The sequence below is a fragment of the Somniosus microcephalus genome, chromosome 15, assembly GCF_052327205.1.
Source record: "Somniosus microcephalus isolate GS21.2 chromosome 15, FLI_Smic_1.0, whole genome shotgun sequence".
NCBI lineage: Eukaryota > Metazoa > Chordata > Chondrichthyes > Squaliformes > Somniosidae > Somniosus > Somniosus microcephalus.
Genome location: NC_141001.1, coordinates 32,032,188 through 32,049,727, shown reverse-complemented (window position 1 = coordinate 32,049,727; position 17,540 = coordinate 32,032,188). Strand labels below are relative to the sequence as shown.

Genomic DNA, 17,540 nt, shown 5'->3' with positions numbered 1-17,540 from the left:
ATCCTCTAAGGGACCAACGTTTACTTTAGCTACCCTCTTCCTTTTTATATACCTGTAGAAGCTCTTACTATCTGTTTTAATGTTTCTTGCCAGCTTACTCTCATAATTCATCTTCTCTCTCTTTATTATTTTTTTAATCATCCTTTGCTGGTTTTTAAAAATTTCCCAATCCTCCAGTATCCCACCAATCTTGGCAACATTGTATGCCTTCGTTTTCAATTTGATACCATCATTTACTTCCTTAGTTAGCCACGGATGGTGCTCCCTTCTCTTAAAATCTTTCTTTTTCACTGGAATATATTTTTATTGAGAGTTATGAAATATCTCCTTAAATGTCCGCCACTGCATTTCAACTTTCTTACCCTTTAATTTGTTTTTCCAGTCCACTTTAGCCAGTTCTGCCCTCATGCCTGTAATTGCCTTTGTTTAAGATCAGGACACTGGTTTGGGATACAACTTTCTCACCCTCCAACTGAATTTGAAATTCAACCATGCTATGATCACTCTTTCCTAGAGGGTCTTTTACTATGAGATCATTTATTAATTCTGTCTCATTACATAATACCAGATCCAAGATAGCCTGCTCCCTGATTGGTTCCATTACATACTGTTCGAGGAAAACACCCCGGATGCACTCTATCAACTCCTCCTCTAGGCTACCATGGCCAATTTGATTTGTCCAATCAATATGGAGATTAAAATCAGCCATGATTATTACCGTACCTTTTTTACAGGCCTCCATTATTTGCTGATTTATACTCTGTCCAACAGCATTGCTACTGTTCAGGGGCCTGTAGACTTCGCCTATCAGAGACTTTTTCCTCTTATTATTTTTTATGTCCACCCAAACCAATTCTACATCTTGATCTTCTGAGCCAATATCACTTCTCACCACTGCACTGATCCCATCTTTTACCAACAAAGCCACCCCACCTCCCTTTCCTTCCTTTCTATCCTTCCGAATTATCATATACCCTGGAATATTCAGTTCCCAGCCCTGGTCGCTGTAGTGTCCGTGTGTTGATAAAGACACTGAAGACAGGAGTTGGTTCATAGATATTTACTAAGCAAAGTCTGGGGGGGGGGGGTTCTAACGGATATACACAATATACAGGCTTATATAGCCCGAGTGGCAATTACCAGCACCACAGCACACCTGGGGCTCTTAAAGGCACATACACCACAATTCCTCCCCTTTTAGCTGACCAGTACATCATATTTTAAGTAATTATTAATTACATGTTATAAGCAAAATAATATACATTGCTGTAGTTAATTAATTATAAGTCAGTCTCTCAGGAGGCTTCCTGACTCAGTCCGGATAACGCCTCGGGGGTGTAGTAGTTTCTGGTGGTGTAGTAGGTTCTTCTGGCAAGGCTGATTCGGCTTGAATGCCAGTGTCGGGTTCATCGGGTTCCAGTATCACCGGATCGGAGGTAGATATGGGTATCTCTACTTCATCGTTAGATGTATAGAGTTGTGGTGTAGGTTGTCCCTTTTCGGATGACTTTATGATTTGGTCAGCATGGCACCTTATTATGCTTTCTCCGATGTCCACGGTATACATCAGTGGTCCTAGTCGTGTGCAGATAGTTCCAGGCTGCCATTTCTCGGTACGGTAGTCCCGGGCCAAAACTTGTTGACCTATCTGGAAGGTTCTAGTTGGCCTTTCATTCATGCCTTGAAACTGTCGGTTCTCCACGTCCCTTCTGATGTTGGGCTTGACCAAATCCAGCCGGCATCTTAGGTTTCTATTGAAGAACATCATGGCGGGAGTTTGGTTGGTAACCATATGTGTTGCATTCCTGTATGCGAATAAGAAGTTATCCACCTTGTGCTGAAGTTTTATGTCTTCATTACCCATGGCCTTTATGGCCTTCTTGAAGGTCTGGACAAACCTTTCAGCCAATCCATTGGTGGCGGGATGGTATGGGGCGGACGTGTAGTGCTTAACCCCATTGTTTTTTAAGAACTTTCTGAATTCTTTGGACACAAATTGCGGTCCATTATCAGAACATTTCTGTACCGGCAGCCCATTCCTGGCAAATATGGTCCTTAATACTGTGATGGTTTTTTCCGTGGTGGTGGAGGACATCTTTATTACCTCCGGCCACTTGGAGTGTGCATCAACCGCGATTAAGAACATTGAGTCCATAAATGGACCAGCAAAGTCGATGTGCACCCTTTGCCAGGGAGATGAGGGCCACTCCCATGGATGTAGAGGGGCTTGTGGTGGAGCGTTTTGGACCTTCTGGCATCCTAGGCAGCTCTTGGTCATTTCTTCGATGTCTCCATCGATACCTGGCCACCATACAAACGCCCTAGCTAGGTTCTTCATTTTCACTCCACCCAGATGCCCCTCGTGAAGCTCCTTTAGCACTTTATCCTGGAGTTTGGGTGGAATTACCACTCTGGATCCACACATCAAGGTTCCTCGGCACACTGACAGCTGTTCTCTTCTTTGCGAGAATGCTGGCAACAATGGTTCGCCATGTGCTGGCCATCCCTTCACTGTTAAATCATAGACCCGTGAGAGAGTCGGGTCATTTCTCGTCTCCCTTTCAATGGCAGAATTTGTTACTGGTAGACATTCCACTATGGTAGAGTGGAACATCTCTACTGGGTCTACTGTAGGTGCCTCTTCTACCGTTGGCAATGGTAGGCGTGATAAACCGTCAGCATTCCCATGCTGTTTTGATCCTTTGTATTCTATGTTGTATTGGTGTGCCCCTAGAAAAAGGGACCACCTCTGTAGCCTTTGCGCTGTCATAATGGGAACACCTTTTTTAGGGTTGAATATGGAGATGAGGGGTTGATGGTCAGTCAACAAGGTAAATTTTTGTCCGTGTAGGTAATGGTTGAATTTCTTCACTCCCCATACCAGGCTGAGTGCTCCCCTGTCGATTTGGGCATAGTTACGCTCAGCTGAGTTTAATGAGCGTGACGCAAAAGCTATTGGCCGTTCTGAGCCATCAGGAATTTATGGGATAATACTGCTCCTATGCCATAAGGGGATGCATCGCACGCCAGTCTGATTGGCAGTGATGGGTTGTAATGAGCCAAAACTTCTTCGGATGTGATTAAGTCTTTGCATTTATGGAAGGCACGTTTACAGTCTTCGTTCCATTTCCAAATCACTCCTGTTTGTAGAAGTTCATTAAGAGGGTGTAGAAGAGTTGATAAGTTCGGTAAAAATTTATGATAGTAATTTATTAATCCCAGGAACGACCTTAATTGTGAAACATTTTCAGGTGCTGGGGCTTTTATGACCGCATCAATTTTTTCAGGTGACTTATGCAACCCTTCATTATTAATTATGTGGCCACAATATGATATCTGATTTTGGAAAAATTCGCACTTGGGGTGATTCGCTCGTAGGCCCCGTTCTTTCAGCCTAGTGAGCACCTGCTCCAAATTGGCAAGGTGCTCGTTGTCGTTTTCGCCTGTTACAAGGATGTCATCTAGGTAGCATTGAGTCCCCGGAATCCCTTGCAGGACTTACTCCATAGGTCTTTGCCAGATAGCTGGAGCTGATGCTACTCCAAAAACCAGTCGATTGTACTGGTACAGGCCTTTGTGTGTGTTTATCGTGAGATACTTTTTAGAGGCCTCCTCAACCTCCATCTGTAGATATGCCTGTGCCAAGTCAATTTTGGTGAAACATTTCCCTCCGGATAGTGAGGCGAAAATATCTTCTATCCTCGGAAGAGGATACTGTACTGTGTGAAGGACCGGGTTTACAGTCACCTTGAAGTCTCCACAGATGCGAATTTTTCTCTGTTCTTCAGATTTATCTTTATTCAATGCTTTTATCATGACTGGAACGATGGGTGTTGCCCACTCGCTCCAATCTATTTTGGATAATACGCCTGCTTTTTCCAAATTCTCCAGCTCTGCCTCGACTGCTGGACGTATTGCGTATGGCACCGGTCTTGCCTTAAAAATTTTTGGAATTGCTGCATCTTCCACTTTTATTGAGGCGGTGATGCCTTTCAAGGTTCCTAGTTTCTCTTGAAACACTTCTTTGGCATTGGCCAAGATGTCTTTTAATCGTTCAGGTATGATGTCATCATTGTTTTTTTTCTTACTGGTCACCGTCAGTGCCTGAATGGAGTGCCAGTCTAAACGTATCTTTCTGATCCATTCACGTCCCAACAACGGTGGACCACCATCTTGTAGAATGTATAAATACAACTTTTGTATTTCTTTGCCGTTGTATACAACAGGCACACTTATTTTTCCTTTGGGGTATACTTTCTGCCCCGTATATGTTTTTAAGATAATGGATGTGTCTTTTAGAGGTATATGCGAAAATAGCCTCTCGTAATCCCGTCGATTTATTACGGTTAGAGCTGATCCTGTATCTAGCTCCATTTTAACTGGGGACCCTGCTATCGTGAGGGTAACCCAAATGGTTTGGTAATCATCTTTGGCAAGTACATTATGTAATTTGAGACAGCTTAGTCTCTTGTTTTCGAAGTCGCTATCACTCTTCTGGTCTTCGGAGCTACTGTCCGTCATCATTTGTACCTTCCTGTACTTTCTTTATTGATTTTTTTTTTTCTGTCTGTGGATTTATTTTGTCCAGATCGGCATACCCGTGCAATGTGTCCAATCTTTCCGCATTGCCTGCATGCTTTGTCCTTGAACCAGCAGTCCCTCTGGTTATTGGTGGATCTGCCGCAGCGATAACATCTTTCGAAACCCTGTGTCATTTCATGGGTGCCGAAGTCCTGTGTCTTTTGTTGTATCTCTGCAGCTCCTCTTGCTGCTGCTTCGTATGATACAGCCGTACTGAAAGCTTTGTCCAATGTTAAATCTTTTTCAGAAAGCAGCCTTTTTTGTGTTCCTTCACTTAAGAGACCGCAAACGAATTTGTCTCGAAGATAATCTGATAGTCCTGCCCCGAATTGGCAGTACTTTGATAGCTTTCTTAATTTGGTTAGGTAATCAGCGTTACTTTCATTCTTGTGTTGATTTCTCTTGAAGAACTTGAATCGTTCCGCTATCAGCAGCGGTGCTGGGTTTAAGTGCTCCTGCAGGGTATCAACAATTTCTTTAAAATTCTTGTCCTTTGGTTTGGCTGGAGTGATTAAATTTCGTAACAGCCCGTATGCCTTTGCGCCCATTAAGTTCAGAACTACTGAAGCTTTTTTTTCATCTTCTATTCCATTTGCAGTGCAATATACCTCTACTCTTTCCACGTATGTGGTCCAATCCTCTATTTCACTATCAAAAGCATCAATATTGCCAGACTTAGGCATTTCAGAAAAGATATGGCGCTTCCCGCGCTTTTTTTTCTTTTCTGCAGCAAAGATATGGTGCTTCCCGCGCTTTCCCGCCGCTGCTGCCGATGATAACGCTGTTTACTGCGGTTTCCGTTCTTTTTTTAAAATTTACTGTTGGAGACTCGTTCCCGCCGGAGTTTCTCTCCAGGTCTGAATGCTGACCTGCTTGCCGCGCCGGCCGTCTCCCGAGTGCTCCCTCCCAGTCCGTTATTGCTTGCCTCCGATTTCGCTGCTTGTCTCAGCTGTAGAGCCAGCCACTGGAGCCCCAGCCTGATGCCCAGGAAGGATTAGCGCAGTACCTGCCACCAGCTTGGCCAGCTGGTGAAACCACAGCTTCTCTCACTTCCTTGAGTCTTCTGGACGCCCGAGGAATCGATGTCCTTGAGGTGCTGCCGAATTGCAGGTAAGTCCGTTTCCACTTCGTCGCCACTGTAGTGTCCGTGTGTTGATAAAGACACTGAAGACAGGAGTTGGTTCATAGGTATTTACTAAGCAAAGTCTGGGGGGGGGGGTTCTAACGGATATACACAATATACAGGCTTATATAGCCCGAGTGGCAATTACCGGCACCACAGCACACCTGGGGCTCTTAAAGGCACATACACCACAGTCGCCTTGCAACCACGTCTCTGTAATGGCGATCAGATCATACCCATTTGTATCTATTGACTCAGTCTTTAATAAAAAAATCCTTTAAGAATGGCTACACAATGCAAACCCTCAAAACGCAACCGTACCTCATTCAGTACTGAAACTGATCAGCAAAAGGCATACCACATTTGAGAAGACTTAAGCTGCACTAAGGAGGCCATTACAATGTCAAGTTGAGCTGGCAAGGGAAAAAGCAACAACAGCAACTTGCAATTATATAGTGCCTTTAATGTAGAAAAACATCCAAGGTACTTCTCAGAGGTGTAAAAAGAAAGAAACCATTGTAAATTAAGGAATGGATAGCTGCCAGTAAACCTCTTTTTTATAGAAATAAAGACTAGAATGGATTTGGTAAATGAGAAACTAAAAATCCATTTAGGTTAAAAAAGTGATGTGTTAACAGCTACATTTCACTGCTGGTGCTTGATTCATAGAGAGTCCTTATACTCTTTATCCCCTTTGGAGGTAGTGTGAGCTATGGGGGCGGTCTTCCTCTATCAATAATATATTAAAACTCTGGTGTATCGCACACATTTCCTGTACACAGTCCCCTTACATTTTGTGGCACAATTTTACAGTGAAGCTTTTATGTCAACAGTTATAATGGGGAAATCCCAGGTCAACATTTCTTTGCCACACTATAACCACAAACCTCCTGTCACTGAACACATTGCATACTATTTTGTTTTTTAATCCAATTTTTCGATTTCTTTTTGCCAATTTTCAGTTGTTTTTAACCCAATCATGTTTTAGAATAGAATCATATAATCATTACAGCACAGGAGGAAGCCATTCAGCCCATCGAGCCCGTGCCGGCCCTCTACAAGAGCACTTCAGCTAGTCCCACTCCCGCGCCCTTTCCCCGTATCCCTGCAATTTTTTTTCCTTCAGGTACTTATCCAATTCTCTTTTGAAAGCCACGATTGAATCTGCCTCAACCACCCTTTCAGGCAGTGCATTCCAGATCCTAACCACTCGCTGAGTAAAAAAGTTTTTCTTCATGTCACCTTTGGTTCTTCTGCCAATCACCTTAAATCTGTGTCCTCTGGTTTTCAACCCTTCCGCCAATGGGAACAGTGTCTCTCTATCTACTCTGTCCAGACCCCTCATGATTTTGAACACCTCTATCAAATCTCCTCTCAATCTTCTCTGCTCGAAGGAGAACAGCCCCAGCTTCTCCAGTCTATCCACGTAACTGAAGTCCCAAATTCCTGGAATCATTCTTGTAAATCTTTACTGCCCCCTCTCAAAGGCCTTCACTTCCTAAAGTGCAGTGCCCAGAATTGGACACAATACTCCAGTTGAAGCCGAACCAGTGTTCATAGAATCATAGAATGATTACAGCATGGAAGGTGGCCATTCGGCCTGTCGAGCCCATGCTGGCTCTCAGCTAGTCCCACTCCCCTGCCCTTTCCCTGTAGCCCTGCAACATTTTTTCCTTCAGGTACTTATCCAACTCCCTTTTGAAAGATAAGATTGAGACTGCCTCCACCACACTTTCAGGCAGTGGATTCCTGATCCTAACCACTCGCTGCATAAAAAAGATTTTTCTTACGTTGCCTTTGGTTCTTTTGCCAATCATCTTAAATCTGTGTCCTCTGGTTCTCGAGCCTTCTGCCAATGGGAACAGTTTCTCTCTATCTACTCTGTCCGGACCCCTCATGATTTTGAACACCTCTATCAAATCTCCTCTCAATCTTCTTTGCTCCACGGAGAACAACCCCAGCTTCTCCAGTCTATCAACGTAACTGAAGTCCCTCATTCCTGGAATCATTCTCGTGAATCTTTTCTGCACTTTCTCCAAGGCCTTCAAACTCTTCCTAATGTGGTGCCCAGCATTGGACACAGTACTCCAGTTGAGGCCGAACCAGTGTTTTATAAAGGTTCATCATAACTTCCTTGCTTTTGTACTCTATGGGCTGGATTTTGATGCTGGAGGCATGTAGGAAGCGGGACTACAACTTTCGGGGTTGTAGTCCTGCCTCCATCGAGTTGTGGCCAACCCACGCGATTTTCACTTGATTGACCTTGTTGAGCCCGCCCAGCAGGCTCAGCAGGCCAATTAAGGGCCACCCGGCAACAGGTGACGTCACAGATTGACATTTCATCTGTCAAGAGCTTTTGACAGATGAAATATCAGTGTTTGACAGCTCTTTGAAGCTGTCAAACACTGACAATCTGTACTCCAAGTTAATTCCTTCCTCTCAGGCTGACTTAGAGATCACTCCAGAACAGAAAGCTGAATGCTGCAACCTATGACAGCTCGCGGCCATTCTGCTTTCTGTGCCGGTGAGATGAGGGACTCCCGAGACCTGAAGGAAGGAAGGCTGTAAAGGTAAGTAAAGGTAAGTAAAACTTCTTTAAACACTTTACACACACCAAACACACTTACCTCTGCACTCATGCACCCATCACTCACCTGAACACCGGACATCTCGAACCCTCCAAGCCCTTAACAGGCAGTTAATTGGCACTAATCCCCTTCCCGCCTCAGGGAGGCGGCTCCCAGCACAGGTCAGGTATCTGCCTCCTTTGAAACTGGCATGGGGGCAGGTTGGGGGTGGGATGGGTTCGTACCCCCCGATTTCGAGATTTTAACCCCCCACACGCCTCCAATCCCACCTCCACGGCCCAATGAAAATCCTGCCCTATGCCTCTATTCATGAAGCCCAGGATCCTGTATGTTTTTTTAACCACTTTCTCAACCTGCCCTGCCACCTTCAACGATTTGTGCACATATACCCCAGGTTTCTCTGTTCATGCACCCCCTTTAGGATTGTACCCTTTAGTTTATATTGCTTCTCCTCGTTCTACCTACCATAATGTATCACTTTGCACTTTTCTGCGTTAAATTTTATCTGCCACGCGTCCGCCCATTCCACCAGCCTGTCTATGTCTTCTTGAAGTCCATCACTATCCTCCTCACTATTCACTATACTTCCAAGTTTTGTGTCATCTGCAAATTTTGAAATTGTGCCCTGTATACTGTACCCACATCCAAGTCATTAATATATATTAAGAAAAGCAGTGATCCTCGTACCGACCCCTGGGGAACACCACTGTATACCTTCCTCCAGTCTGATAAACAACCATTCACCACTACTCTCTGTTTCCTGTCATTTACCCAATTTTGTATCCATGTTGCCACTGTCCATTTTATTCCATGGGCTTCAACTTTGCTGGCATGCCTATTATGTGGCACCTTATCTAAGGTCTTTTGGAAGTCCATGTAAACCACGTCAACCGCATTGCCCTCATCAACCCTCTCTGTTACCTCATCAAAAAACTCAATCGAGTTAGTTAAACACGATTTGCCTTTAACAAATCCATGCTGGCTTTCCTTAATTAATCCACACTTGTCCAAGTGACTGTTAATTTTGTCCCGGATTATCATTTCTAAAAGCTTCCCCACTATCGAGGTTAAACTGTCTAGCCTGTAGTTGCTGGGTTTATCCTTACACCCTCTTTTTGAACAAGGGTGTAACATTTGCAATTCTCCAGTCCTCTGGCACCACCCCCTGTATCTAAGGAGGATTGGAAGATTATGACCAGTACCTTCGCAATTTCCACCTTTACTTCTGTCAGCATCCTAGGATGCATCCCATCCAGTCCTGGTGACTTATCTACTTTTAGTACAGCCAGCCTTTCTAGTACCTCATCTTAATCAATTTTTATCCCATCCAGTATCTCAACTACCTCCTCTTTCACAATGACTTTGGCAACATCTTCTTCCTTGGTAAAGACAGATGCAAAGTACTCATTTAGTACCTCAGCCATGCCCTCTGCCTCCATGTGTAGGTCTCCTTTTTGGTCCCTAATCGGCCCACCCCACCTCTTACTACTCGGGTTTTTCTCATCCCATTTTCAGGGTATTTGAAACCCCAACCCACCCACAGCTGTCTGATTCTTATTTTGGATCTTTAATTAAGCCCTCCCCTCTCCCCATATTCCCTAGTTCCATTCTGGGGTAGTAGTTAGCTCACCTTGCACTTAATGCTCAGTCCTACCCACCTGACCCAATTCTGACCAGCAGATTGGCATTGGGGCCAATCCTTACCTACCCCAACACTAGAGCCAACCCTCACCTACCCAAACAATGGGGCCAACTCTTACCTTCTCCAACATTGGGGCCAACTCTTACCTACCTTTACACTGGGCCCAACCCTTACCTTCCCCACCCTGGGTTTCATATTCTCATTAGTAGTGGTCAAACCTCAAGTTTACCATCTTTGGTATCACACCCACCATATCGTGACCTCAAACCCCTGACTTTCATCCCCTCCCTACCTACTTGCAATCCTCCTTCATGCAGACTAAACCAGCACTGAACTATTCCCAGGACTTAGTGATTATACAATACAAATGTATAGCATTAAATCTTTTGGTGTCATAACAAAGTAAGAATCTGTTTTCACTTCAGTAATCTTAAACACTCTTATTTTATCCTTTGTTTTAGTGTGGGTGGTGCAATGAAATCCACCACTGGAAACCATATGCTTAAAGTGACTCTACTATACAAAGATTACAACAAAAACAACTTGCCCATTCAGCATCTTTAATGTAGACGCATCACAAAAGCGTAATCAAAAAATGGACACCGGACCAAAGGAAATATTACGAAGGGTGGGCAAAAACTTGGTCAAAGAGGTGGGCTTTAAGGAGTCTTTAAAGGAGGAGAGGGAGGTAGCGAGGCGGAGGGTTTTAGGGAGGAAATTCCAGAATATGGGGCCGAGTGTTGGAGTGAAAGGAGAGGGGGAATGCACAGGAACAAGGAGCTTGGGGGGCAATTGTAGAGCTGCAGGATGTTAGAGAGATGGGGTGAAGTACATGGAGATGCGGAGGGAGAAGGGAAAGAGGGAAAGGAATGGTGACAAGAATTATAGGAGTAAAGCAAGTAGTGATGGGAGGGGTGAAGAACGAGAGCAGGGAATAGAAGAAGAAACAAAGGGGCAGATAGGGGAGGAGGAGAAAGTAAGGGAGAGGGGAAAACGGCAAGGCAAATGGTCGTGCAATGGGGGAAACATAATGGTAAGGGAAGGCAAGGGGAGGTGAGGGGTGACAGAGAGGAGATGGAAGTGGGGAATGGAGAGAAGAGAAAGAGGGGAGGGAAGGGAATCAAAAATAAGGGGAGCAACGGATGTCACACCACACCACCCACCAAGTTCCACTGAAAGAAAAGAGAGAGAAAGAAGCAGAAGAGAAGAGGACAGAGAGAGAAACAGAAAAGTAAAGAAAGGAAGAAAGAAGCAATACGAAAATGAATAAAACAGGTAACAGACTGACTATATACTCTGGCCTACCTTGAACAATGCCACAGGAGGTCTACTAGTTTATACTATATGTGCACGGCACTGTATTAGCTATTGATATCTAGTACCTTATCCCTATATCACCGACACCAAATCTCGTATCTTTACTCATCAGATGCCCTTTATTCTGTTGTCCCTGTGATGCCAATCTGTCATTGTTCTTCATTATGGACACATTTTCACTCAAGTAGCCAGTTCACTCAAACACTGCTAGCTATTTTCTGACTATTGGAAAGAAGGAGAAGTATCTCATACACAAAACACAAATGGTCATCTTGCTTTAAGCTTGCATACATGCTTGCAGGCTGGCGCAAGTTCAGCTTGGGAACAGGTACATTCTGTCTGTCATTGTTCGCATGTATCCTAACCTGTAACAAGTCCTGTTCACCCATTACCTCTGTGCTTGCTGACTTACATTGGCTCCCAGTTCTCCAATGCCTCCAATTTAAAATTCACATCCTCATGTTCAAATCCCTCCATGGCCTTATCCCTCTCTATCTCTGTAACCTCCTCCAGTCCTAGAATCCTTCAAGAACTCTGCATTTATCCAACCCTAGCCTCCTGTGTATCCCGAAATCCCTTCATCCCACCACTGGCAGCCATGCAGTGAGCCACCTAGGCCATAAGCTCTGGAATTCCCTCCTAAACCTCTCCGCCGCTCTGTCCTCCTTAAAACCCATCTCTTTGACTAAGGTTTTAGTCACCCCTTCTAATATCTCCTTCTTTGGCTCAATGTCAATTTTTGTCTGATTAACCTCCTGAGAAACACCTTGGGATGTTTTTCTATGTTAACAGTGCTATATAAATGCAAGTGGTTGTTGTTGTTACCTCAGTCTCAGGATCTCCTGTGAGTGTGATATGTAACACAATCATCAACCTGTTTATAAAGAATTTGTTTGCAACTTCAGTACACATGGTGCACAGAGGATTTATTCTTCCTTAGAGAGGAATCTGCATGATGTTCTTTCTACGAATGGTCCAGGTTTGGTCAATGTAGTTCTGAACAGAATAAGGCCTGGCTGACAAAAATAAATTAATTTGACTGCTACTGTATCCCATTGAGTGCTGTGTTCATTGTATTCCTTCTAATATATAGTTTAATAATTTGACTCTGTATTTCAGAAAGGATTACTTGATTCAGAAGGTTATAGGATTAATTATGACATGGCGGCTACCTTCAATTCAGTATGGTTGTCCTGTCTATTGGTGTGAATAGGGCTGATTTTACAAAATTGCATGGTGGTGGTGGTGGGGTATGACTAGCCCCCTGGGAGGTCTTGCTCATGGGGAGCACATGCTACGAAATCACGGCCATGTTCCCCACAGATCTCTATCTATTGAAATCAAGTCCCATGCCAGGAGTTCGCATTGATAAAGTCAGCCCTAATGTGTCAAACAGGGAATGTGCATGTTGGCAGCACATGGGGGCATTGAGAGATTGCACTGTATTAGGGGAACTGTGCTTGGAACAGTTGATATAGTTTCCTGAGTGTGGTAAACCACTGTTATACCTGTCTGTATGTGTATGTGTATTCCACTAGGTACAGGTCTGGACATGCCTCGGCTGACTCCTCCCACTATTCCAGGTATATAAGTGACTACCTCCCAGTCCCTTAGTATTCTGGACGGGTCGACCACTCGAGACTAGACCTTCATTCTTTAGTTAATAAAAGCCTGGTTGTTACTCGCTTAACCTCAGTCTTTTGAGTAATTGATGGCGCATCACCGAGAAAAGTGAGATAACTATAATGTGCTAATTTTGCTGTCTGTTTAAATAAGCATGATTAAATGCTGGGATTTCTGTAAGTTTAGGTTTCCTCTATCAGGGTAGATAGAACCAGATTGCTTCTAGTAGTCAAGAGGTCAAGAACAAGGAGCCACAGATACAAGATTAAAAAGATTTAGAATAGAGAGCAGGAGAAACTAATTCACACAGAGTTGTCGGGCTGATGATAGGTTTGATGATGGATAATAAATTGGGATCATCTGGGGGTCCCCTGCTCCTGCACACATTAGCTTCTTTTGTCAAGATTGATCAGTGATCACTTGAGATTCCTACACATTCCTGACAAGGTTTTGCTGATGCAGATTCTGCGATATGAATAATGAACAAAGTAGGCATTTTCACTTTCTATTCAAGTCAACTCAGTTAGATCTGCCAAGTCACAAAGAAAAAATTTAAAGTGATGGTTTAAAATTCTGTATGTGCTACTAAAACAAACTTAAGGGGCTGAGTTACGTCACAACTGACTTTCACGTCATAAGACTGCAGCAATTACATTGTTAAATATTTAAACCTCCAATGTGGAAGCCATCACACATCAATAAGAGAAGACATTGGCTACCTGCAAAAAAAAAGGTAATTTCTATGAATTTTGAAAAGAATATATTTAATGGATTGTAATCTCAGAGCCAAGGTCTCAAGGAATTGTTGCACAGTTCATGCCCTCCCCTGAACTCTTGCCCAGAGCACCGTTACTATGCAATCTCACAGTTGCTATGCTAGTTATTTTGGCTCAGCTAAGTCAGGGCCTACATCCAAAACCATTATTATAGCAACTAAACCGAATAAAGCAGATAAATAACAATAGAAAAAAAAATAAAGTCAACCTGACATTATACACTCCCACCCAACCCAGCAAAGCCTTGTACTGGTAACATAGCCTTGGCATCTCTTGTGCCAAAACGCACTCCATTGCTCACCTCCCTTGTCCATCCATTGAACTTAGTAGGATGACAGACAAAGCCCAGTTTACCTCAGAGATGCGTATTCACTGGTACCTGGAGTAAATGGTGCCAGAGCTAATTCATCTTAGGTACATGATTATCTCATGAAATATTGCACATACCAATTTAAGAGGCGTTGCTTTTTTCATTTGTGCAATAACATAAACTGTGTTTAAATGCATCATCATGCCACTTGTCCATGCTACCATCAAGACTAAAATGGTGCATGGTTCTTCTTTCTCCCTAATTAAAATAATTGTATACCAAACACACAGAGTATAGTGTGTACTGTACCGAGGCAGTTTGCTGTTCTTCAAGGCCCGCTCCACATCCATGTCATCACTGTCAAAGTCAATGATGATAATGTTGAAGTTTTCATCCTTTGTTGTCTTGTAGAGATCTTCCATATCTGTAATGAACTGCTGCACCCATCGAGCCTGATTCTTTACTGTAGAGTCACAAAGGAAAAATAATTGTTGATGTAAAGATCTCTTGTCCCATTAGCAGCGATGACTTTTCCACTTTTCTTCCCTCCTCTCAGGAGATCACAAAATTTTCACAGATCAAGAAGGCAATTGGGCCATCTTAGCTCATCCTTTCTGAAAAGTATTCTCCTACCTGAGCGTTTTTGTCTGTTACACTTCCCAGCGGTTCATTCAATGTGCTGATCACTTCATCTGACCATCCTTATTTTAGTTCTAAATTTCCCTTTCACTAGTTTGAATACATGCCCTATCTTCCTCCTCTCATAGTTGAATTTGAAGTAGTGTTAAGGATTTACCTTTTTTTATACTGTTTACTGTTTTATATATTGATATCAGATCACCTCTTTTTAAGGCTAAAAAGCACCAGTTTCTCCAGTCATTCCTGATTATTCAGTCCTCTGACATTGGGACCCATCTTATCACTCTTCTCTGCATCACCTCCATGAGTTCAATGTTTCCCTTGTGTCTTCTAAAGCTACTGACATGCTCTAACTTATGGATGTACAGTCACAGTTGAAGTGGGGGGAAGTGTTCCTTTGCATCTGACCTGGGCTATACCCTAAGTAGAATGGGCGCCGCGGGGACTGGAGTGCATCATCAACCCGGATAACCAAATTTTAATATGATTTGTTAAGTTTTAGTTGAACTTTTGTTTACAGTCAATTTGTTTTTTTTTGGTACGAACAAAAAGAGTACCCTAAGTAGAAATAATTTATTCTAAAATAGGTAGAAAATGTGACAAAACTATTCCATTCCTCATCTTGTTAAAGAGCAAATATTCCCCCAAAACTTAAAAAGAATAACTTAATGATTTGGTAGTTGAAGCAACAGTACCATGTGGTTACAGTACAAACAGTGGGTTTGTAGAACACTTGAGATTTATAAAATGAGTTGATATTTTTATTGTTGCAATTGGAGTCTTGCAGCGTTATATTGTTGATAACTCAGCATATTGTCCACTCAAAGCTAACAAATGCTACCAAAAATGCAATTTTAATTTAAAAAATGCTCTGAATTTATTGCTTTTATAGCAGAGTACAAGAGACGTATTGGTGTTTTATGAGAGGCTGTGCAGAAGGGTAAGTGCAGAATTCTGTACAACCAGGGGAGAGATTATTGTGGGCAGTAGGGAGACGAGAGGTTGAGTTCCTCAGAAAAATAGAAGGAAAGGTTGAGGGGGATTAAACAGTGAAAACAGAAGGCAAAGAAAACAAATGGACAATAAAGAGAAGAATGGAGAGTCCATGTGTGAATTTAAGGAAGGCTTGTATGGGCCCAAAGGCTTCAAGTCCCTTTGTCAGCTGTGGCTCAGTTGGTAGCACACTTGCCTCTGAGTCAGAAGGTTGTGGGTTCAGGTCCCACCCCAGGGACATTAGCAAATAAATCTAGGCTGACACTCCAGTGCAGGGCTGAGGGAGTGCTGCACTGTCGGAGGTGCCGTCTTTCCCATGAGACGTTAGACCGAGGCCCCGTGTGCTCTCTCAGGTGGACGTAAAAGATCCCATGGTGCTATTTCGAAGAAGAGCAGGGGAATTATCCCTGGTGTCCTGGCCAACATTTATCCTTCAATCAACATAACAAAAACAGTTTATCTGGTCATTATCACATTGCTGTTTGTGGGAGCTTGCTGTGCGCAAATTGGCTGCCGCGTTTCCCACATTACAACAGTGACTACACTCCAAAAGTACTTCATTGGTTGTAAAGCGCTTTGCGAAGTCTGGTGGTCGTGAAAGGCGCTATATAAATGTATGCCTTTCTTTCTTTGTGATGGGACAAGGGAGGGTGAGAGGAGTCTTTAAGTGTGGCTGAGGCATGCGTTGCGAAAGACCCCACATGTAAGGCTGAGAGAGACCTGTGTGCAGAAAGCTCATGTGAGGCTGAGAGATGCAAATGCAAGGCTTTGGGCATCACCAAGACCATTGGAAAGCAACTGTGATATTTTTGCAAATTCACTGAAATGAAGAAAGCTTAGTTCACATTTCTTACATCAATATACAAATCTAGTAACTGAACTAGAAGCAAATGACAGTTGAACAGTCTGAACTTCCTCAACTGAGTATAAGTGCAGCTGTATATACTATTATCAAATTTTATATTATGGTATTATAATTAATATGAATATGCATGTGTTGTTTTCATGGTTAGAAGGCTATTGAGGAACACTTAATATAAATAAAAGGTAAAAATAAATGTAAATGAGCTATATTTGGCTTACTGATTTAACTTTGATTCACCATATTGACTCCAGTTCTTGTAAAGCTGTACATCAGATATTATTTAGTTACTTAATAACAATAGCAACCCTCTGCCACTTTTCTCATGGTAAGTCAGATGATATGCTCTCTTAAATGGAAGCAAGTGTTATAACATGTAATGCACAATGTGTTATTCTACTGCCAAGGTAGGCCTATGGCTCTTTAAGGCCACTATGTCTGCCTGTAAACACAGCCCCAGATCAATTAGTGGTTACCTGCTGTGAGCAGACTGGAAAGTGTTTGTAAATTCCAGGCTTCCAGCTTTCTGTTTTAAAAAGAAATTGTTTTCCAAGAACTGTTATGTCAGGAGAGTGGCAAATGTGCACTAAAGGCAGCACTAATATATAGATATAATAATTATAGGGTTCTTTATACCATATAAGACATATCAGGGTCACTGATTTACAGTGATTGAGTAATGCAAATTCCATTTTTATTAATGGTATTCTGGGAATTTAATCAAAGTTTTGGAAATTGAATTCTGCAGCTCTGTTCATTATTCTGTGAAAGCTGTAAATGAGTGATCGTTGCTTTATATATATATTCCTTGACCAATATCTGCTTAATTTTTATCCTTTACCATTTCAAGCTGAGAATACACAGAAGTTGCACCAGTTGGAGGTAGATGTATGGAATTTAGCAGTACTGGGAATGGATGCAGAGTGGGGTTTAGCTGCACTTGGGGCAGTGCTGTGCTTTGACAGCTTTGTTATCCCAGTGGCATTAGCACACCCACGTAAACATATTTAGAGAAAGGAGACATTGAAGATTCTCTTGAGAAAATGGAAAAAAACATGGGCGGTAACAGTGAGGAGAGAACTGGCG

At 42.9% G+C, this 17,540-nt stretch overlaps 1 protein-coding gene across 3 annotated transcripts in view; it reads right to left on the bottom strand.

The window, feature by feature from the left end:
- The window catches only part of LOC147106611 (N-acetyl-beta-glucosaminyl-glycoprotein 4-beta-N-acetylgalactosaminyltransferase 1-like), a 950,756-nt gene that overhangs the window by 45,047 nt on the left and 888,169 nt on the right, over nucleotides 1-17,540 (bottom strand). For all 3 annotated transcript variants that reach the window (XM_086007621.1, XM_086007622.1, XM_086007623.1), the window contains exon 16: nucleotides 14,270-14,423. In XM_086007621.1, the coding sequence (XP_085863747.1) occupies nucleotides 14,270-14,423 (154 nt within the window). The remainder of the gene's footprint in view (nucleotides 1-14,269; nucleotides 14,424-17,540) is intronic.